This window comes from Caretta caretta, chromosome 1 (genome assembly GCF_965140235.1).
Source record: "Caretta caretta isolate rCarCar2 chromosome 1, rCarCar1.hap1, whole genome shotgun sequence".
NCBI lineage: Eukaryota > Metazoa > Chordata > Testudines > Cheloniidae > Caretta > Caretta caretta.
In genome coordinates this window covers 46,562,903-46,586,252 of record NC_134206.1, presented here as the reverse complement: position 1 = coordinate 46,586,252, position 23,350 = coordinate 46,562,903, and the positions used below count along the sequence as shown (strand labels likewise).

The 23,350-nt window shown below is 43.7% G+C and overlaps 1 protein-coding gene across 4 annotated transcripts in view; it reads left to right on the top strand.

The window, feature by feature from the left end:
- The window catches only part of FLT1 (fms related receptor tyrosine kinase 1), a 137,919-nt gene that overhangs the window by 93,914 nt on the left and 20,655 nt on the right, over positions 1-23,350 (top strand). For all 4 annotated transcript variants that reach the window (XM_048846521.2, XM_048846503.2, XM_075127622.1 and 1 more), the window contains 4 exons: positions 454-600; positions 2,362-2,493; positions 8,290-8,396; positions 14,618-14,753. In XM_048846521.2, the coding sequence (XP_048702478.2) occupies positions 454-600; positions 2,362-2,493; positions 8,290-8,396; positions 14,618-14,753 (522 nt within the window). The remainder of the gene's footprint in view (positions 1-453; positions 601-2,361; positions 2,494-8,289; positions 8,397-14,617; positions 14,754-23,350) is intronic.

Here is a 23,350-nt window from a genome sequence, read left to right as displayed (position 1 = left end):
GCTATCACTAATTCAGGGATATTCTAACCTAAAGACCAGATCCCTTTGAACCTATTTAAAATCTTGCACTTCATAGTACATTTCTCCTGAAAATAGCAAAATCCTGAGATCGCAAAGAGTCTTTACTTTAGCTTGTAAGAGAATGAATGCAGAAAGCTTTGTCTTAACACAGCATCTGTTGTTGGATCATTTCCATTATGATCTGTATTATAACCAGTTACAACTGATGAAAGGAAATTATCTCAAAAGGAAAAGGCATCACTAAGCCACACTAAATATTCTTTTCAAACAGGGATAGTAAGTAGGGAAAGTGTAAGCTTGGAATTTGGTAGAATGTCTCCAGAAAGCTCTGACATTTTACAAGATCGTTAATGACAATGCAGGAGATTATTTTAAATATACACACACATGATTTTCGGAATGTAATCGTTGAACTCTCGTTTTATTTTGTAGCTCAGGAAGCACCATCCCTCCTGCGTAACCTCAGTGATCAGATTGTGAACACCAGCAATTCTGCTACTTTAGAATGTCAGGCTCAAGGCATCCCCGAGCCCCAGATATCCTGGTTTAAAAACCACGAAGAAATACAGCAAGAACCAGGTGAGAGCTGCAAACACCCTTTCCCCTCCTCAATCTCTTCTCTTATATTTGCTCTGTATCTGTTCGGCTATGTCTACACTACACAGCTTTTAGCGACAGGTCTGTCTCGCCACAGCTGTGACACTAAAAGTCGTGCAGTGTAGCCGTCATTTGTCGGCTGGCCCAAAAAACTTCCACCCCCAACGAGCGGCGTTGGCATTGTCGGCAGGACGCACTGCTCACACTGGCGCATGTCACCAGCAAAACTTTCGTCTTTCAGGGTTTTTGTTGTTCAATTGCCAGTGTAGACATAGCCTTAGATACTTATGTCTCTGTTACCATAGTATCTGAGCACCTCACAACCTTTAATGTGTTCATCCTGACAACACCCCTGTGAGATTGGGCAGAACTTTCCCCTCCCTCGTTTTACAAGTGAGAGGACTGAGGCACAGAGAGGCTAAGTTACTTCTGCTCACGGTCACACAGGAAATCCATGGGAGAGTAAGAATTTGAGCATGTGTCTCCCCAGGCTAGCACCCTAACCTCTGGACAGATCTGGTGTTGGGATATCAGAACAGAATTGGAATTCATCTGCCTGTAGTAGGGGGATCCATTTGTCATGTAGCATTACATGGGGGAGGGATAGCTCAGGGGTTTGAGCATTGGCCTGCTAAACCTAGGGTTGTGAGTTCAATCCTTGAGGGGCCGATTTAGGGATCTGGGGCCAAAAATGGGGATTGGTCCTGCTTTGAGCAGCAGGTTGGACTAAGATGACCTCCTGAGGTCTCTTCCAACTGTGAGATTCTATGATTACATCCTATTATGAGACATCCAGGAGCTGTTACTTTGTTGGATTTAGATTTGCTTTTCTTGATATGAGTAGAAAAGAGCTGGGGGAGGAGGCATCTTAGAGCTGGATCATGATTGCACTGGGGTTTGGGTTCAAGGCTCAGATGGGGCTAAATGTTCAGTTAAAATGGCACCAAAATCATGCAATCATACTATTCTTGGGAGATTTCAGCTTCAGTTGGTAGGAATCTCGGCTGGGAGAAATATAATGAGATTTCAGCCGTATCCTAACCAGAACCTGAAAATAGGGCCCCATTGGTTTTACATCTGATCTGTAACCAAAGTCATTCTGACAGGTTTGACTACAGGAATTGGAATCCAATCCCCAATCTCTTGTAGCAAAATCCAAGGAGGTTTGGTGTTTAAGCTTCTGGCTTTGGCCATCTCTAATTATTTTGTAACAAACGTAAGCAACTGGAAAAATCTTAGAACGTTTACCAGTAATAACCCCCAGACCACATTATGCTCTTTTAGCAACAAGACACCAAACCAGATATAGGACCCAATCCTGCAAACACTTAGTACTGAGCACATTGGTTACAATGAGACCAACATGAATGCTCCCATTGACTACAGTAGGACTGCTACCTGTGTGTTTAAAGTTAACCACATTTAAGCGTTTGCCTGGATCGAGGTCTAAGCCAAGTACTAAGCATTACACCCAGAAATAAAGCACTTTCAAGACCATTGCCACAGAGGGAGCCTTCTTACTAATGTAAGTGCTGTATAAACACCAATTTCCACCAGAGCCTCAGAACCTGTGAACACTTTGAAACTGTGAAACCAACATGCAAAATTAAAGACCCATCCACCCCCTAGGGTGTTATGTTATGTCTGGCTCATCCCTAATAATCAGAAGAGGATTGTTTTACAGAAAGAGTTTATTTGTTTATACTCCAGGTCCCACTCATTTAAAGATCTTTTACTCCACAGGAATAATTTTAGGACCAGGAAGCAAAATGCTGTTTATCGAAAGAGTCAAAGAGGAGGATGAAGGACTTTACCAGTGTATAGCCACCAACCTAAAAGGATCTGTGGACAGTAAAGCTTATGTCACTGTACAAGGTAAAGCATTGCATTAGATGGAAATGAGAAAAATCGCTCTAAGTTCTTGTTCTCTATTTGATCTACTTTTTCTCTTTTCCCCTCTTATTTTCTCTAAGCGGCTTATAAGTGGAGTTCTTGCTCTGACTAGGAAGGCAGGTAAGTGGCTTGTTGATCATGCTTCAGAGTAACAGCCATGTTAGTCTGTATCCGCAAAAAGAAAAGGAGTACTTGTGGCACCGTAGAGACTAACCAATTTATCTGAGCATAAGTTTTCGTGAGCTACAGCTCACTTCATTGGATGCATGCAGCGGAAAATACAGTAGGGGGATTTTATATACACAGAGAACATGAAACAATGGGTGTTACCATACACACTGTAAGGAGAGTGATCAGGTAAGGTGAGCTATTACCAGCAGGAGAGTGGGGGTGGGGGGACCTTTTGTAGTGATAATCAAGGTTCATGTTCTCTGTGTATATAAATCTCCCCACTGTATTTTCCACTGAATGCATCCGATGAAGTGAGCTGTAGCTCACAAAAGCTTATGCTCAGATAAATTTGTTAGTCTCTAAGGTGCTACAAGTCCTCCTTTTCTTTTGTTCATCATGTGTGATTTCTGAATACAGCAGTTTGAGGAAAGTCTTAGCAAGGGGAATGTACCAGGTTGGAAAGGAAGCCAATGGGAAATGCTAACTCTGAATGTGTTTATACTGACCTAAAAAGAGGAATTGCTTCAATCCAACAAAGAGAGGGCCAGGGAAGAAGATAAATGTAAATTTAGTGTAATAAAAAACCCTACCCATTCATTTTCTCATTTCAGGCTACTATAAGCCAGAATGAGACATTTTTGATATTTTCCTTTTCTTGGTTTTAATATCAAGTGGGTTGTTATGTCCAAGCAGAAGAGTTTTCCGGTAAACACAAATGCATCTTTCAGAGGTATTTACTATAGGAGCTAGGGGTTGTTATTGTTACTCCTCCTCAGGATCCTCGTGCTATTCATCTGAATGTCCAAACATTTTTTTTTTTAATTCTCTTGGCCTCAATGGTGCCTTGTGGCAATGAGTTCCACAGGCAAATTGTGCATTGCGTGAACAAGTATTTTTTCTTTTATCAGATTTAAGCTTGTCATTTTTCAACTTCATTGAATGTGCTGCATGCCATTAATTATTGTGTGCACTTTGGACACAACCTCTTTTTGCAACTCAACCATCCCAAGCCTTTCAATCTCTCTCCATAGGAAACATTTTAATTAGGCAAAATATTATCAGCTCCTTCAGGCAAAGACTGTCTCCCTGTGTGTTTGTACAGCTTGTAGCACAATAGACTCCCATCCCTGTTTGTTTGGGTACTGCCACAACACCCACAACGTGAGAAAGAAATCAGGATTGAAATGTTCCAGTTGCAAGTCCTTTGGCTTTCTTGGCCCATTGGCAAGTTCATTGCTGTAAAAAGTCAGCGTGTATATATGAGCAGGGCTACATACAACAGAGGAAGGACTTGTTGCCAGTTATGTTTTGGGGGGTAATTTTAAATTTGTGTGGGTATTCTCAAAAAATGACTCATTTTAGAGTGCTTTCAGTTTAACACACCCGGCAGATTAGCTAATTTGTCTGGACAACGTAATGTTACCCTGTATTGTACTTGTATTCTGTTATTTACTGATAACATTTTGTGGGCTAGTTTCTGGGGAAGCAGTGTCTCCTTGTTGCCTGACCCAGGGGAGAAAGGGAGGATAGTGGATTCCTGTCTGGATAAGTGTCCTTCATGGATGCTAGATAGAGCTTTTGGATGGTTCTGATAAAAAGCTTTAGCCAAGTAGAAATGGGGGCCAGTGAGTTAAAGACTCCCCAGCTCTAATGTCTGGAAAAGGAAAGAGACAAATCATTTAATCAACCCCCCGCAAAAGATCATGCTCAGGGAGAAGGCATCCTCACCCTGTCTCTCCCACCCTCATGAAATCTCTGTGGTCTCAGCAAGGGGACAATGGTCAAATGAAAAGTGATCCCTGCCATCATCCCCAAGCAGCTCATCATCCCCTGAACAAGTGTCCCTCTTCCGAGGGACATGGAATTGTAGCCATTCACCCAGCTTTGGCTCTGGAGGGTCGAGAGCTGGGCTCATCTCCAGTTTTTACTGCATTCTCGAAAATGCACAGTGTACAATTTCTGCCAGTGTTACAAAAAATACTGACGTTTTTGATCTGCATACAGTAGCTCGCCAAGTACAGTAGATCATATGAAAGAAGGCTGGGCAAGTGCCTCGTGTCCAGGGCTATGTTTAACAGACTGGAAAAGTGGTTTGTAAAATAACCAGGAAGGAAACTGTCTGCTCTTTTTATTTCCTTTGAAAAAAAGTTCTTATACTTACAGATAATACAATGTGTTATTTTTGTATCAGAAAGGGAAGAATGGACTGCGGAATCCAAGAGGGTTCTTTAAATAATCACAGTCCTTGTTTAGTTTGGAAGCCACACATGTAGGACAGTCTGTGGAAGAGATGTAGCCAAAAAATGTCACCATAAGCCATCAAATCACCTTCAGCTTAAGAACTGAATGGGAAATAATAGAATGAATACAAATAGCAAATCAGAGTGAGGCACCTACATATGGACAAAAAGATCCTTTTAAATGATGCAGAAGGTTTTCAGTGGATGTTTGCTGTGGAAGGAGTGCGTGCGAGCTACTTATTGCAGCTTGCACTTAGGGGTCAGTTCAGCCACTTGTCACACTGCTCAGACCTCCAGCTGGAGAACCGTTTAATAAAGTCCTCTCACTGAAGTTTGACTCTGCAGGTATTATGCACACTGCAGAGGGGCGTGTCTCAGTTAAGTAGCTAGTTTATGAAGGAGTAGGATGATGTAAAAAGGGGTCTAGGTGTAAAAGAAGGAGCTAGTTTTACAATTTATACCCAATTAAATTCAGGCTTCCACCCAAATAAATAAACAATAATGTATCTTGGTTTAAAGCTGCCTCTGGACAGCTTTATGTGACTCTCAGAGATACGACAAAGGAACTATGAATTGTGCTGGACTTTATTCAGCTGGACTGAACTCATGACAATAGTTTGTTACTTACTTGCACATTTTGTATATTGACAAACACGTCATGGTAGCTTGTGCAAAGGGGCCCAATCCAACGCTCACTGGAGTCAATGGGAGTGTTTCCCCAACTTTAACGGGAGGTGAAACTTAGACTCTTACATTTTGTTTGTATGGCTATGAAATAAATTGCCTCTCTGAGTGTATGGTGGGCGGTCATTAGTCTGATTCCATGCTGCCTTGGGCTGTTGTCTCAGTAGACTGCCCAAGCTAAGCAGGGATAGATCAGATCAGTGCATGGATGGAAAAGTCTTGGGAGCTGCTGGAAATGGTACTGGTGTTTCTGGTTCAGTGCTGAACCAGTGACACCGCGTGGCATTCCCCATACTGCACTTGTGGATGTGCTGTCTTGCAGACGAGAGATAAAATAGTCAGGATGAGAAGTGAAACTGACATCCTAACTACCTGTGGTCACGACAGAGGCTGTGACTTCTTCACAAGAGCAGAAAAAACAAGGAGGACTTGTGGCACCTTAGAGACTAACAAATTTATTTGAGCATAAGCTTTCGTGGGCTACAGCATCTGATGAAGCGAGCTGTAGCTCACGAAAGCTTATGCTCAAATAAATTTCTTAGTCTCTAAGGTGCCACAAGTCCTCCTTGTTCTTTTTGCTGATACAGACTAACACGGCTACCACTCTGAAACCTGTCACAAGAGCAGGGTTCTTAAATTTGCTACTTGAGCTGAATCCCAGCGTGGATAATGATATTCTACTGACCTAAATTGTCCTTGCAGTTTCAAATGGATACACTATCCTTCTTCACTTCACTCCTTAACAATTGCAGAGCAAACCGTAGCGGTGAAAAAGCTGCTGCATTCCACCAGGAACTGGCTGCACGTCAGCTTGTGGGTGCAGTGATTTCTATGTTAAAAAATGGTGGCAGACACTCTTTCCCCTCCAGCTGCTGCTGAATAAATGTCAGAAACGGTTCCTTGTCACCTGCACAGGCACTGAGTCACGTTCACAGGATAAACAAGAATATGGATGTGTAAATACACAGTCTGGAGAAGGTCCTGTGTTATGTTAGAGGACAATCTAGCTGTATTAGTCTGCAGCTCACAGCACATTTGTCATAACAACATTATAAAGGAAAGCATCATTTGCGTTGTATTTGAAATGGAGTTGTTGTTTTTTTAAGTACTCACACCTGAGAGAAATTAATCACATCCCAGGGTTTGGAAGAATAAATGCCTTGAATCCCAGTTTGTAGTTGTATTCATATTTTTTATTTTGCTAGAACTTACTTTCATAGCTCCAATAGGGACAAGCCTGAGGAGTCTTTTAAATATTGGACATGAGCAGGAATCTGATTATCACCTTCACAATTCCTGCACAGCAGACTTGTCACCGCTGCAGAAAGCAATTCAAACGCCGAACAAAGCTCTGCAGACTTGCCTAAAACAAGGCACCGCATACTCCTTGGTTACCCCATCGGCCCACCAGTGAGACATCACTCCTTCCTCTTTCAATTGTCAGGAATGGTGCCAAGCTTTGACATTGCTGCAAGTATGGCCAGCAAAAAAGAGTGAACTCGTGTTCAGAATGCTGTGCCGTGTTCCCTGTCTCTCGGTCTGAAAGCTGTGCACTTGAGTCGGAATTGTGAGCGTATCACAATAAGGGGCAGAGCATGGGTTTTCGCGTTTGCTACCAATAAGGAAGTGTATTATTGTGACATGATCACAGCATTTGCAAAACATTCTGCTTTGAAGACATTTTATGAGCCCCCAAAGGAGCAGTATGAAATGAAATTTTATTCTGGATATTTTTAAAGCACCATCAGTGAGACTGACTATTTTCCAGATTTAGAAGTTTTAATATTTTCTTCCTGCTCCCATTTTTCCCATTTGTAATTTCTGCATTATTTGGATCAACTTTCTCCCTAAGCTCACTACGGGTATGTCTACATTGTAAATAAAACCCTGCGGCTGGCCCATGCCAGCTGACTTGGGCTGCAGGGCTGTTTCACTGCAGGATAGACTTACAGGTTTGGGCTGGAGCCTGAACTCCAGGGCCCTTCCACTCCCAGAGTCCTAGAGCCCGGCCTTCAGCCCAAGCCCAGAAGTCTATACAGCAATGAAACAGTCCCACAGCCTGAGCCCTGCGAGCCTGAGTCAGCTGGCATGGGCCAGCTGTGGTTGTCTAACTGCAGTGCAGACCTACCCTAAGGGTGTGACCCTGCCAGCCAGCACATGTATAGAGGGGGTGCTGCTTGGGAAGGCACATGTGGGATCTGACCCCCACATCACTGATGTCAGTGGGAGTCACACCCGGGACTGTACACTGAGGGCCAAGGCTGGTCATAGCTGGGGCAATGCTGTTAAGCTCTCCTCCCTGCAATGGGAATAGAGAGCACAGCAACCAGTTTCTTGAAAAAAGGGTACTCCATAGTCACATCTCTAATGTCACAGGCAAGTGAGCCACCTCTTAGCATCCTGCTGCCTGTCCTATGGTATCTCCCCAACCCCTCAAAAGGATTGAGCTCTGCGTTAGCAAGCTCTCCAGCAAGGGTGTCAAGAGTTTCATTTCAATGTGTTTATTGCAGTGAGTTTTGTCCAGGGGGTGAATTTTTCTACATTCTGAGAGTCATTAACATCTCTGGAAAGGAAGTTGGTCGTTACTGATATGTTCTTCAGATACATTTTAAATGCCAAGGGAAAGCAAACTCTGCTGTTCTGAGTGTAGTTCTATAAAATGTTTGTTGCTTCATTTCCCCAGGAACAGCAGAGAGATCAAACCTGGAGCTAATAACTCTGACATGTACCTGTGTGGCTGCTACGCTCTTCTGGCTCCTATTAACACTCTTTATACGCAAGCTGAAAAGGGTAAGAATGACTAATTACTAAGCTTCCCCCTGCTCCCCTTTTCTCACTGGCATTTGCTCTGGTTAGAAAATGTTCCTATGTCAAATGAGATTCATGAACATTACATTAATTCACCTGGTCCTCTACACCAGGTGCAAAGTAGGTGCAAAATGCTAATGCGACAGAAGGTGCAAAGCAGGAGTGAATCAGCTGCTACGGTCTAGAGCCTCAAAGATGTTTACACACACAACTCCTATTGATTTCAGCCGGAGTTAGGCTATGTCTACACTACCGAGCTTACAGCGGCGCACCTGTATGGCTGCAGCCGTGCTGCTGTAAGGTCTTTCATGGAGCTGCTCTATGCTGGCAGGAGAGCTCTCTCCTGCTGGTGTAATTAAACCATCCCTCATGAGCAGTGGTAGCTATGTTGGCAGGAGAGTGTCTCCCGCCAACATAACGCTGTCCACACCGGCACTTCTGCGGGTCAAACGTATGTTGGCCAGGGGTGTGGTTTTTTCACACCCCTGACTGACAAAAGTTTTGCTGACAACAGTGCTGGTGTAGACACCTTTGAGGATCCGGCCTAAGTGCCTGTGAATGTTGACTCTTCGGGGTAATTAGAAGAACAGGGACTGGTAAGACCTGGTCTTTGCACTGGTGTAACTATGTCACTTTGGGGTGTGATTTGTTTTTACGGAAACACCTGTACCAGTATCACCTCTACTGTGTATAAAAGGTGCCTTGTACTGGCGTAGCTCATTCCCCTTCCCTGGGAGGCGTAGCTACACTGCTATAAAGCACTTTTATACCAATATAACTGTGTCCAAAAGCCTCGTCTCCACGACGGTATAGCTTATGGCACTCAGGGGTGAGAATAATCCACGCCCTTGAGCGACGTTAATTATACTGACCTAAGCACTGGTGTAGCAGGCATGATGTCTGCGGGACATAGCTACCGCCTCTCGCGGAGGCAGGAGTTATTAAGCCAACAGGGTTGTTCTCGCCCATCGGCTTGCAGCGTCTCCACCACAAGCGGTGAAACAGTGCTGCCGCACCGCTGTAAGTGCTGTACTGGAGAGGGAGCCTAGGGGAAGTTGTACCCCCTTGACTACACTGGTATAATGAAACCAGTGCAACTGTGTGTGTGTAGAAAAGCACTAAGGCCCCTTTACAGAGATCTGAACGCGTCAAAGGGCCTTAGAGTGAATGTAAAATGTAGTTTGTGCCCACTTTAAGGCCCCTTTAAACTGCCACAGTGGTGTTAAGTAACCTTTGTTTAACCGAGGCTGTGTCTATGCTATAGAGGCTATTCCGGCATAGCTATGGCGCTGTAGCTATGTTGGCATAATCCCGTAGTATAGATTCTGCCTATACCGATGGAAGAGGGTTTTATGTCGCTGTAGGAACTCCACCTCCCAATGACGGTAACTAGGTTGACAGAAGCATTTTCCCATTGACCTAGCTATGGCCACATTGGAGGTTAGGTTGGCACAGCTACATCTCTATGGGGTTGTGACCCAGTGGTGCCTAGGGCAGCCCTCAAAGGAAATGCCAAGGTCAGGGCAGGTTGCAAAAGAGAGAGCAGGTACTCCCAAGACTGGTGGGTAACACTAAAGTTAAACTCCCCAACCAGTCACAGACTGTGCTTCTGATTCTCCACACTGGTTATCAAGAAGAAAAAAGAAAGAAAAAAAGAAAGAAAGAAATCACACAGCCCCCTTCTTGCATTCCAGTTCTCTGGCACCCAATCTGCACCTAAGTCCAGTACAGTGAGAAACTGTTTTAAAACTCTGCTCACTATACAAAATGTTCTTCTGACCCCAAAGGGCCAGCCACATTGTCAGGTCAATATTAGCTTGGATCTTATCCAAAATACCACCCTGCCAGCCAATCCTTTAGTGTCTACAATTAAAGGTTTATGATAAAGAAAAAGGAAAGAACAAGAAGAGAGATGTCAAATAGTAAAGCAATAACATACATACAAAAAGACTTCCAAGTCCATATATCAGGTTCTTAGCAGTATTGGTGAGTTTGCTGACTTGAAAGTCCCTCTGGAACACATCCACAGCTTAGATGGGTCATTCAGTCCTTTGTTCAGACCTTCAGTTTGTAGCCAAGTTCCTCCAGAGGTAAGAAGCAGGACTGAAGACAAAATGGAGCTGATGCAGCTGCTTATATATTCCTTTTGCCATGTGGCTCGTACTCCCTTTGTTCCAAACACAAGCTGTCCAGCACATGGCATGGAAAAACCTTAGAGTTCTGTCCATTGGCATGCCCCTACATGCCTTGCTGAGTTGTAAGGTGTAGTTCCTGGTTCCTTTCAATAGGTTCATTGTATAGTTGATGGCCCTTGGTGGTCCATCAAGCCAGCTCAGTGTTGTTGCCATTCTGTCTGGGGGTATCATTTAGAAATACAGATATGCCCTACATATCTGTAACTCATAATACAAAGATGATACATATAAACAAGATTATCAGACTTGGCAAATTATAACATTTTCGCAGATACCTCACACGGCATATCTGGCACAACTCATTGCAATTTTACAACATTGGTATTCATAAGATCCTAAAGTGTGTCCCAGATTCTATACAACATCACTAGGGTGTGTGGCATTTTCATACCCTTGAACAATGTAGCTATGTCAACCTAAATTTTAAGTGTAGACCACTCAGGCCTACAGTCTTCATGTCTGAGCAAGTGTAGGCAAATCAAGTCAAAGTCTGATTATAAGATGTTGCCTCTTCTTCTCCTGGAGGAATTCTGCACCACTGTGCAATGCAGAATTTTGCAGAAATTAATGTGCATTCAGAATTTCCTTTCCCCCACAGAAATGGGCTGCAGTGCTGCTGGCTGCCACTATGGGCCACTGGACTCGGCAGAGCCCAGCTTGCACATAGAAGACACTGCTGGGGGAGGGGGAGGCAGCTAGAGGGTTTCTGGCAGCTGCAGTTCCCAGCATGCCCTGAGGGAAGGAGAGGGCGGTGCGCAGGAAACTCTGTGCAAGCCTGGGACCGAGCATCAGTCTGTTTCTCCCTCTGGATCCCTGAGCTTTGCGGGAGAGGGCGTGCGGGCGTCTGGGCAAGGGAGGGTTCCACAGCTGGGCTTTGGGGGGAAGAGGTGCAGGTATCTGTGCTGGAGGTCCCTATGGCTGGGCTCTGGGGAGGAGGGGGTGTGGGTATCTGGGCAGGGGGGGCCATGGCTGGGCTCAGGGGGAGAGGGCTTGAGTTTGTTGGCTGGGGGAGGCACCACAGCTGGGCTCCAGAGGGGAGAGGTTGTGGGTATCTGTCCCCCCGACTAGGCTCTGGGAGGGAAGAGGGCAGAGAAACAGGAATTGGGTTGTCATAGGGGTTTCTTTAACTCTCCACTCCCAGGGGGATTTTGGTGTGTGTCCGTATTGTTACAGACATATTTGCTGACAGGTATTTTGAAATAAATTACCAAAATAATTGAAACCGGTGTGATTATGTGTGTTATTTTGAGAAATAAAATTTGCAACATTCTGCAGAATTTTAAAATATTGTGCACAGCATTTTTAATTTTTTGGCACAGAATGCCCCAGGAGTACTCTTCAGCCCATGCCTTAAAAAAAAAAAAAAAAGGGGAATCTTAGGACAGGTCTGCACTACAGACTTATATTGGTATAACTACATCACTGAGGGGTGTGAAAAATCCACTCCCCTGAGTGTCGTAGTTCTACTGCCCTAACACCTGGTGTAAGCAGCGCTACGTCTGCAGGAGAGATTCTCCCATCAACAGAGCTACCACCTTTCAGGGTGGTGGAATAACTACCCTGACGGGAGAAGCTCTCCTGTTGGCGTGGTAGCATCTTCACTTAAGCGCTCCGGCAGGGCAGCTGCACCGATGCAGTCTATTAAGTGTAAACCTGCCCTGAGGCAATTTAAGGCCCAGTGCTGCATTTTGTTTTGGACACTGAATGCAGGATCAGACCTTTAAAACCATTGTTTCGGTCACTGTATTTCAATGTGTATTCTCCCTCTCTTTCCACTCCTACACTACATATGTGCATGCGCACATACACACACACTGAAATAAAGAGAACCTGGCACGTTTAAGTCTAGCGAAAAGAAGAGTGAGGATAGAAGGGAACTATACCGGACTACAAATCGGTAAAGAGATCTTATAAAGGGGATAAGGACCAATTATTCCCACATGTCATTAAGGACAGAATAATTAGTAATGGCACTAAACAGTTGGGAAATGGTTAAGTATTATGAAAAACCTTAACTGTAAGAGCAATTAAACCATGGGAAAAAGAGCTGCAGGAAAGTTTGGGTTTGCTGCCCAGACTTGCCACAAAACAAGGGAGGCCAGCTTCTAGGTAACATAGTAATGGTCTCTTCCAATCCAAAAGTTTCCCTTCAGTATTGCCTATTTAAGGCTCTCTAAGTTTCTGTTATAAATCCCTAGTCTTAGAGATTTATGGCTGGAATATAAAAATTAGCTCTAAGCTAAAACTTCATATTTAGGGCTCAGGCAGAAATGTGATAGCTACAGCAGCTATCACATCAAGAACGATTTCACGCTGTCAGAGAAATAGAGCATCTTCTTAAAGTCATACACACCTCCCTCTCCCTGACATGTATTTGCTCTGTGTCACACTTTTACTTCCACTTTTACTACAAATATAGGGCTGAATCTCCAGCAGTGCCCAGGATTTGGTGCTCAGTGCAGCCAAGGCGGGAGAAGGCAGCTCTATGCCATTTATCTGCTTCTCTGATCCTGGGACCCGACGTGACAGCCTAAGAGCTGTTTCTAAGTTGTGCCAGCTGGAGAAGTGCAAAACGGATCAGCTGGCGCACATGTGCTCTGGCCTTTCCTCATTCCTGCCCAGGCACACCCTCTCTGTAGAAAGCGGCAGCAGGTCCGAAGCAAATATTGCAGACTTTGTGCCACTTAAGGATTCCCCTCCTTTGGAGGGATGCTCAGTTGTCCTTTTAGGGAAGCTGACTGGGTGCTTTGGGCAGCACAAGGCAGCTGAAACAAGAGTCAGGAAGTTGCCCATAATTTTCAACATGCTTCTCTGCTCGAGGTGGTCCTACTTACAGCGTGTGCATTTTCCCTTTTAAGCAATGTAGTGAGAATGCTTGCAGGAAGGAGGACAATTCCTGGCAATGGAGGAGGTGAGCTGCAAGCTTCAGAGCAGCTTGAGTACGAATTGGAAGTATGTGGATGTGGGTGTAAGATGTCAGGGACAAAAGTCCATTGCTGTTTTGGCATGGCTTGATGGAAAGCGCCCTGATGCTCATTTCCATGAAGCTTGCACAACTTCCAGCCCATAGCGATGAAATCAGACTTTATACAGGCCGAGATTTTTCCTTTTCCACACAAATACAAGCGCTTCCTAGGACTATGCAGAAATCTAGCTGAGGTGGTTGGTAACTCTGCATGCTCACAGAAGAAAATAAGTTTCAAAATGTAAACTGGTGTGCAGCGATAAACCTTTAGAAGGAAGACGATTCCTTACATTTCTCATGGGAAGGCAGCAATTTGTTTGTTTTGGGGAGGATGCTTTTCTGGGCCAAAAACTCATTAAGACCTGAAGTAATCTGTCTGAATCTGGGTTTTCATTAATTTCCTTAGTAGCCCAATAATTCCAAAAGAGTTGTCAGAAATGACAACCCAGAATTTCTGAGTAACGTACAGTTCAGTGTATTGCAGACTAAGTCCAAGTCTTGCACAGCTCAAACCACATCTGACTTTTTTTTGTTGAATTCATAAAATAAAAAAAACACTGACAGTTAAACTCCATCTGTTGCATGTACTAGTGGGGGTGGAGAGGAGTGGGGGTGGCAGAGGGGTTGTTGGGGGGTGGTTTTGGGTTTTTTTTTGTACAATCATTCAGCAAAAGTTATTTTCAGCAATGGTGGTTAGTCAGTTTCTGAAAATACTTCTTACTTCTTTAAAGTACAGAGTCTATATCCCATGGCAATTATTTGCGTGAGAATTTATATGGATTTAACTGGAGAAATGGACAGTGTCATGTATAAGAAAAAGGTGGAGAAAGGGCTGGTATAAAAATAAAAATGTCACAACATTAAACAACAGAATTTTTAACCAATTGTATATTGGAGTGTGAAACATACGTCCTTATGGTGGGGGGTGCTTTACATGCATCTGTCAGATATAATCAACTTGCAAACCTTGACCAAAACCAGAAGCTGCTGCCCACTACTGTTTTCCATTTGGTGGTGACTTTGAAATGTTCTTGATTTCCTAGCCTTATTCTTCTGAAATAAAGACCAATTACCTGTCAATCATAATGGATCCTGATGAAGTCCCCTTAGATGAACAATGTGAACGTCTTCCATTTGATGCCAGCAAGTGGGAGTTTGCAAGGGAAAGGCTGAAACTAGGTAATAGGTTTGTTATGGTATTAACACACAGCACATTGCCTTTGTGTTTATTAAACTGGATGTGTTTGTAATTAGAGACTACAGACAGGCAGCTCACCATGTATTGCAGATCTGCAGGGCAACTCTACACTTGATTGTTAGTGAGCTGTTATTGTTCTTCAGGTGAATTATTATCAAGATCTAAAACTGCTATTACCTGGCTTTCTGTATGATTAGACTCCAGCTGGGGAGTACTTCCAGTCATTTTATTTGTAGTGCAGATTGGGCTGTTATGTATTTCTTAGGAACTGAGATACTATAGAACATAAAGTAAAAACACAGGCCAAGATTTTCCAACCTGGGAGCCTAAAATTAGGTTCCTGAGTCCATGCTGAAGCATCTAAAATAAGTGGCCAGATGCTGAGCACCCAGTAGTCCCTCCTGAAATTCATGGGAGCTTTATTAGTAGTACTGTTATTTATAAGTATTACAGCAATGCCTAAGAATATGTCTACACTGCAATTAGACACCTGTGCCTGGCCCATGCCAGCTGACTCAGGCTTACAGAGCTCAGGCTAACGGGCTGTTTAGTTGTTGTGTACATGTTCGGGCTCGGGCTGCAGCCCAAACTCTGGGACCCTCCCAGACTCCCACCTCACACTTATTTATCATATTTATTCATCTACTGATGAAAACGCCATACAAGAGTTAGGTATCATTATTTAGGAGCCTAACTATGGACTCAGGAGCCTAATCTGAGGCATCCATCTTTCCCATAGCCTAATTCAGTTCTCACTTATAAAGGGGCAACTGCCTGTGAAAATGAGGGCAGAAATGAGCCCATATTGTCCTGTTTGCATTTTCCTCTAACCCACTCTGTTTTACTTCTTTTCTTCAAATTTATAAAAAAACCTATCAGTGTCTTTCCTGTGCACGGGGCACCTATCCCATACATTAAAATGCACAATAGGAGATAACAGAAAGGACTGGCCATGCCTAAACAAATGTGCATAGAATCTTCCATCCCTTAGCCATCCAGTCTTCGAATGCCTGAGTGAAAAAAAAAAAAAGGGTTTTGAAGTATTCCTTTAAGCTGAAGGAGTCTGAGCTCTGGCAGACCATGGGAGGTGCAAACTGCAAAGTTGAGAACACCCTGCTGGCAGATCTCATTTATATTAAGGGGCCTCCAACTCCAGCGTCAGCTATGGCAACATGGCCACATGTCCTTTCAGTCACAAATTAGACTTAAGCCAATCCAATGTGCTAAGGTGACAGTGGCTGACACACTGTGGACTGAATCAGGGACCTCCAGATCTAAAAGCATGAGCTGCTACTATTTGAGCTAAAGATACATGGATCTCTAGCTGGGGGCTGTAACAAATTCACACTTTCTGTGGCTTTGGCACAGAGGGAGATCTGGGCATATCCAGCCACACATTCACCAGTGCACGAGCACACAATTCAGATCTCACTTAATTTGTCTGCTATACAGGGTGCAGGGCGACCAGTATGTGAATAAGCACAGCCAAAATATTTTAAAGGTAATTTTTAACACATGTACATTATTTTGTGAGTGCCGAAGCATGAAATCTTGTTGGGAGTCTCCTCATCTTTGAAAAGGTCTTATTGCATCGAGAGTTCAATGTGTATAAAGTACATGGAAAGAATCAAGTAGAAATAGAATTAACTAAAGTTCTTTGAAATTCCAAAGAAAACTTGTCTGAAAAGGGATTTGGTTTTGGTTTTTTAGAGAGGTTTGGAGGTGAGCTGTGAAAAGTAAAAAGAGAATGGGGAATTAGTTAAAATTGAAAGTACTGGTGTAAACAAGTAAAAAATGTTAACAACGAATGAGAACCGGATTCTGAAAAGTTGGGTCAGCAAGGGATGTTAGGTTAGCACATGAATAGGTCCCATTTACATGGCAGTTGGCCCAACCTTTCAATGACCCTTGCAGCTCTGCAGGGGAATAATCACATAAACTTGAATAGTTCCTTCCAATCCCAGATGTGTGTGTCTTCCCTTTCTAGCTATTTGACTGCAGCTTACATAGTTATTGTAACCAGTGAGAGGAGACTCTCTGTTTATATCTCAGTTGCCTTATGTTCCTCATCCCTTAGTCCGTATTGTTGAGGTAACATCCATGCAATGCTGTAGGAGGACTTCCTCCTCACGCCCTGAGGCTACAGGTGTTACAGAAACCAATCCATACTAACTCCATTGAATTCAGGGGACATCTTCCCAATTTAGATGAATGGAAATGAAATTAAATGCTAGCCCCTAACTTAGATTGTAAAACTCTGGTGCATTAAGGCAAATAGCTGTGTTTAGTTACAACCCTGTACCTTTAGCATTGATATAATTTTGTATCTTATGACCTTACCAATGATGGTGATAAATCATAATTTAGGACATCCATGAAAGTGCTAAAGTTGTGATACAGGGACCCATTGTAATTCTTGCCACCGATGGACCGGGCAGAGTATAGATTCAGAAATCTATGTAGTAAACAATTTCATTAGTTACACACTCCTACTATGCACTATACAACTATTCTCTCATTCCGCCAGAGATGAGTGAGTTTCCCACCCTGTTTGTAAACACACTGAACTTTCATATTTATCAATAATTTAAAACAGGAATCCTCTAATACAGAGCAACAGAACGTCTGGAATGTGTCACACGAATTGTTCATGTTCACTGAAAGCCTCTTTGAAACTCCTGCCTTCCCAGGTCCTAAGAGGCAACAGCATATAGCAAGAATGACTTGTGGATTAGCCTCTGCCTGCACTCTCCATTGGGGCCCTGCTCCAGCAAAGTGACATGCACATGACAACGTGATCACTCACATACTTAAAGTTAGATGTGTGCTTAAGTATCTTGCTGAATTGGGGCCTGAACAGAAATTGCCTGGCCCAAAGCCAATTAAGTCAATTCCCATTGACTTTAATGGGTTTGGATTAGCCTCAGAAAGGGTTAGCAAATTTGAAGAATTTTAACCAAAGTTCAGCTGCATTATTCTCTGCATCAGAGTTCTCAAAATGTGGTCACGAACGCTGGTCTGTGGAGAGCTGGTAGCTCACATGGTACCGGGTCCTTCTTTTCATCTGCTAACCTGCACTAAAAGTCAATTAGATACTTTCCTAATATTACTTTTGCATGTAAACATATGTGGCTGTTGTCACAAGGATTATATACTGTCATAAATGGGAGGAGAGTTTGTCGAAGGCACAATCTGTATTTTAAAATTTGTTCCACACAGTGAGAAAGTCTGAGAATCCACGATCTGCTCTAAAATTCAATATAACGCAAAACAGAATTAGCTATCAATTCAGTTTGATTATCATGAAATCAAGGTTATTGTTCAGAGGAAAAACACATTTCTAGCATTCAAACTGATTAAAGGGAGAATAGAAGCCATATGCTGCTTTAAATGGCAACAAATTTGTTTTCTAAGTGGTGGCTAAATAGTTCCCATCTCAAAATGGGAAATGGATTATTACTGATGAAACCAATTACAATTACTGATTAAACACAGTTTTACTGTGGATACAGGAGTTGTAGTGTCTTGGATTAAGCTTCATATTGGAGCACACCACCAACTGCTAGAGCCCTGCAAATCCATGGTTATCCGCTTTATATCCGTGGACCATTTTTGCGGAGAGCAGATTGGATGCACAGACTCACCAGAATGAGGAATCTGTCACACAGCCTGCAGGCTTCAGCTCAGTTCTCTGAATCACGCAGCAGGGGACAGCCTGCTGGACATTCTGGGAATTGTAGTCCCCAGCTTGCATGGACAGAGGAGGCAAACTACAACTCCCAGAAGGGAGTGAGCCGAGTACCATTTTGAAAGAGGTGTGGTGTTATAATTTAAACTAGTGGGCGGCAAGGGCACGTGCTATGAAGACAGCAGTTATTGCCACTCTCTGTCTGGGCCAGGTCTGCATGCATTACAGCTCCCGCAGTTGCATAGGGGTGTTGGAGCCCTCCTCCGCACCCACTGGGAGGGTGGCACTGCACACGAGGGCCCAGGATTGTAGCCTTCCTACTCAGAGTGGGGAAGGAAGTATGGCGGGGGCAGAAGGTCTCTGGGGAGAAATGGGGACAGCTGGGGATGGGGGGCTTGCTGTGTAGTGACCTGTGGAGCTTTTTAGAGCCCTGCAAAGCCACAAACAACTTTTGCAGATCAGATGTGGATACACATTTAGGCACCTAAGTCCAAAATTTAGATCCTCAAAATCCTCACTCAGCTGCTGCCTAACCCTATAGCTGCCTATGATATTCCCCAGGGTACCATCTGGACTGATGGACAGCTGTGTCCCCTCAATTCTCCAACCTGGGGTGCCCTTTACACTGCTTTGCTGTGAGAGCAACCATGTCTCGTCTGCCCACACACAGCCTCCAGCATGTAAATCACCCCTAGATATACTATAGGAGTGCTATTGCCAGCCAACCATGAATTACACTGCAGGCTAACACCAGCAAATTCCCAGTACCAGACTTTCCCCAGAAATGTGCATCTTGTACTGCCCAGCATTCTCCTAGGCAATGCAAACTCATATAAAGTCCGTCATTTCATTAATAGAAACCTTGTTGTCTCAATTCAAGTTCCCCAGACACTTCAATCCAAACACACTGGTTTCGATAAAACAATAAAACAAGTGTATTATTAACTACAGAAAGATTGTAAGTGAATACAAGTAATGAGGCATAAAAGTCAAAATTGGTTACAAAGAAATAAAAGGTTAATTGCAGACTAATACCTAACTTAACAAGCTAAATGAATTCAAAGCAAAGGTTTCTCTCACCACATGCTTTAGAAATCTTACTGGCTGGAATCCTTTCAGCCAAGACTCCTCCCCCAGTTCAGTGTTAATTTCCTTGTCCTTCAGGTGTTCTTGATGCCATGAGTAGAGATGAAGGGAGAGAACATTTGGGGCCTCTGTTCTTCCCTTTTATCCTTTTCCTTTTCTTTGAGAATCATCTCCAGCTGGGGTTCAGGAGACAAAATCTGGGGAGATGGAACTTCCAGCTGCTTCTTTGCCAAGATGTACATTTCTTGCTCATACCTTTTTCCCTAGCAAGTGATAGTCCATCTGATTTTGTTGATGCCTGGCTGAGGAATCAGTTTGCCTTTTGTCTTTGAAGAATCGGTTTGTGCCTGCTTTTCTAAACTTGAATTAAAGCTCAGTAATGTTATACAGTAGAATCTTATAACTTTACATACAATGTTGCCACACATATTTTACCAGGACAATAATGATCAGCATATTATGAATTTTCAAATGATACCTCACCAGGCATACTTTGTAAAAAATCCATTATAGTTTTGTAAAAAGGGTGAATATAGGGATGCAGACTGTCACACTGCCTAAATTCCCCAGGTGCCTATCTTTCTAATGATAAAGTGTGATAGGTACCTAAAACCCTGCCAACTCAAGAATCCCATAGCTCAGATCACTCACCTGAGACCAGGGACACCTGGGTTCAGTTTGCTGTTCCACTTCAAGAGGGGGGAAGAAAAGGGGGTTTGAACATCTCTTACATCCTGGGTTAGTGTTCTAACCACTGGGCTAAAGTTGTAATTTTAAAGGAAGGTACCCCCTTCTCAACTGGCATTTTGTACAGGGCCAAATCTATCAGGCAGCCTCTGAGCATGCCTTCTGGGTCAGGCTGTGCAGCTAAGATAGGGCAATGTCTAGATGAGGATCCCACTGGGGCTTACAGGTGTGAGCTGGATCAGCCAACTTTGAGCATGCTCAGCGGCAAATTCTTAGGCACTTAAGGACTTTATCAGCAGAAACGTATGCCCTCGGGGACTTTAGATGCCTACAAGTTTAGGTGGCAGCTGAGCAGGGGTTTTGAGGGTATGCATTTTGGATTTAAGTGCCGAAAGTGGTAGGAAGACACCTAAACCCCTTTGTAGATCTAGCCCTAAATCCTTATGAGGGATTGGATTTAGAAACTGGATGTAGAAAGCCCAAGTAGCTTTTTATTTTAAACAGCATTCTTGATCCTGAACCTACATGTCCTACCGAACCAGTCCATTAGTAGACTGGTTTTCACAAATTTGTTCATTATTTGCAATACACGAGACCCTCAGAGTTACGAATACCTCAGGAATGGAGGTTGTTCGTAACTCTGAACAAAACGTTAAGGTTTTTCTTTCAAAAGTTTACAACTGAACATTGACTTAATACAGCTCTGAAACTTTACTGCAGAAGAAAAATGGTGCTTTCCCTTTATTTTTTTTAGTAGTTTGTGTTTAACACAGTACTGTACTGTACTGTATTTGCTTTTTTTTTTTTTTATCTCTGCTGCTGCCTGATTGTGTACGTCCAGTTCCAAATGAGGTGTGTGGTTGACTGATCAATTCATAACTCTGGTATTCGTAACTCTGAGAGCCTACTGTATTTTAAAACACTTTGTGCCAATTCCTAGACAAAAATATTTACTCCAAATTTTGATTTTCTAATGTTTGCTTGTTTGGAATTATGTGTTTGTTTGTTTTTGTAAAACTCCAATATGATCCGATTACATCATAGATCTGTACTTTCACTCCATCTTATCAGGGGTTGTCTTAGAAGTTCCTTATTTAAAATAGTCTTGACAGAGGACAGGGAGAACTGGGCTGGAAGGGTGGGCGGATAATTCCCTCCTTTCTGCTTACTTCCTGAGGTCTGCAGGAGCACAGCTCAACTCTCCTGGGCTCCGAACATCTGCAGAGGGATGTGCACGTGTGTCATTTTACAACTGTGGTGACCAAAGCAATGGCTCTATTTTGCATTGTCCTATCTGTTAAGACTAAAAGTCCAAAAACAGAGAGATCTTACACAAGTAATGCAATGTCTCAGTTTACATATTTGATGAATATACATTCTCCCTGTTACATATTCTATCCTTTTTATTCTGAATGAAAAACTTGTCTTTATGTGCTACCCTTGTTCCCTCACCATCATACCAATTGTTCTACTACAGCCACAGGCATGCTAGAAAATCAGTAAAAATAAAGTTTAATGAGCATTAAGGGGTCTTTAAGTCCTAGTGAAACTGAAGCAGAAATCAAGCTGAAGTTAAACACTTGGGTTTGTGATTTTAAAAAATATTATTTGCTGACATCCTGTCACCTATCGGAACCTCCATCAGCCACTGAAAGAGGAGTGAGGACCCCAGACCCCACTGTGAAGTGGAGGGAGAGGGAGAAATCCGTATTGCCAGCACCAAATGCTCAAAAATCATGAGTCAGGTCCCCAAATATCCTGAGACTGACATAACAGTCATGAGGTTTTTTTTAATGATAATAATTAATAATAAATGTGGGTTCTTTTTATTCGCTTTCTGGTCTCTGAGCCTTTAGGATGTGCTCAAGTCGTGTTTTCAAGCTCTTCTGCACAACCATGAGGGCTAGAAACATACTCTTTTTAAAACAAAACAAAAAATAAAAGCTGAGATTCTCATACCAATTTGTGATTCCAGCAGCTGGGGCTTTAGAAAGAACACTGGATGTTGTGAGATTTGTCATAAAATTGCAGAAGCTGGCAACACCATCTCAGCCACAGCACGGAAAGTGCCATGGTGTCACCGCTGAAATCACTGGAGCCCACCGGCCGTGAGCAGGCGTGACCCTGAGACTCCTGGTTCCTCTAAGGGGAGCCTCTGCCTGGCTGCCTCTCTGGGGTTGAGGGGGCTGTTTCAGTCCTGCCTGCCCCGCTCCCTAAATCCAGACCCTACTCTGCCACTGATGCTGGTGCTTCTGCTGTCACCATACTCACCGCTCCCTCTGTGACAGCTCCTCCCCAGTGCACACGCAGGGGCTGTAAGGCACTCGGCCCCTAGCTACTCCATCCTCTGCACTCTAGGGTCTGACAGGAGTTAACGTGAGAGGCATCACCCACTTATTTCTGGTTTCCATGCTCTCAGCAGGGTGGAGTAACTCTTAGAGACTAAGAGGATAACTGGGTAGTATGTCTCACCCCCACTTTATATTTACGTCTGCCTTGAGAGAGGGGAGGGTGATGGTGGGGCTTCAGATTCCCCACAGGGAGCCCATGAGAGAGCACCTGAAATCGGGACCCTCCTGGGGAAATGGAATGGTCTGTGCATCCACATTGCTGGAAGGCATGTGGTATGTGGGGGAGCGGGTGGCTCTCTGACACGTGCTGACCCTACAGCATGAGGCCCAACGCTGCCCTGAGGAGCCAGTGTGGTGGGAGGGGTAACTCAGCCATCCTGCAGAATGGGCTACACACCTCATTTGTTTGGAAACCTTGCGGTCACTCCCATGTGACCCAATGTTTGTGGCTCTGCATCTCCTGTCACAAACCCCCGCGAACCTCAGCTCACATACATTTAACGGTCCCATTTGCACGGCTGGTACCTTACATAAGAAAAGTGTGGCCTACATAAAGATTACCAAACAAAGCTGTTGGCGCAGTCTGGATAGAATTGGGCTATGGCACTAGGCTGTTTGGGCAGAATATAACTTACCCTTCTACAGCCTGATCCACAGCCCAGTGAGATCAATGGGAATTGGCTCAGGCCCGTGCTACGGAGGTAATAGCGCTGTAATGATGAGCACAAAACTTGGTTTTGTCAGCAAACTGCAGAGAGAGGCTCAG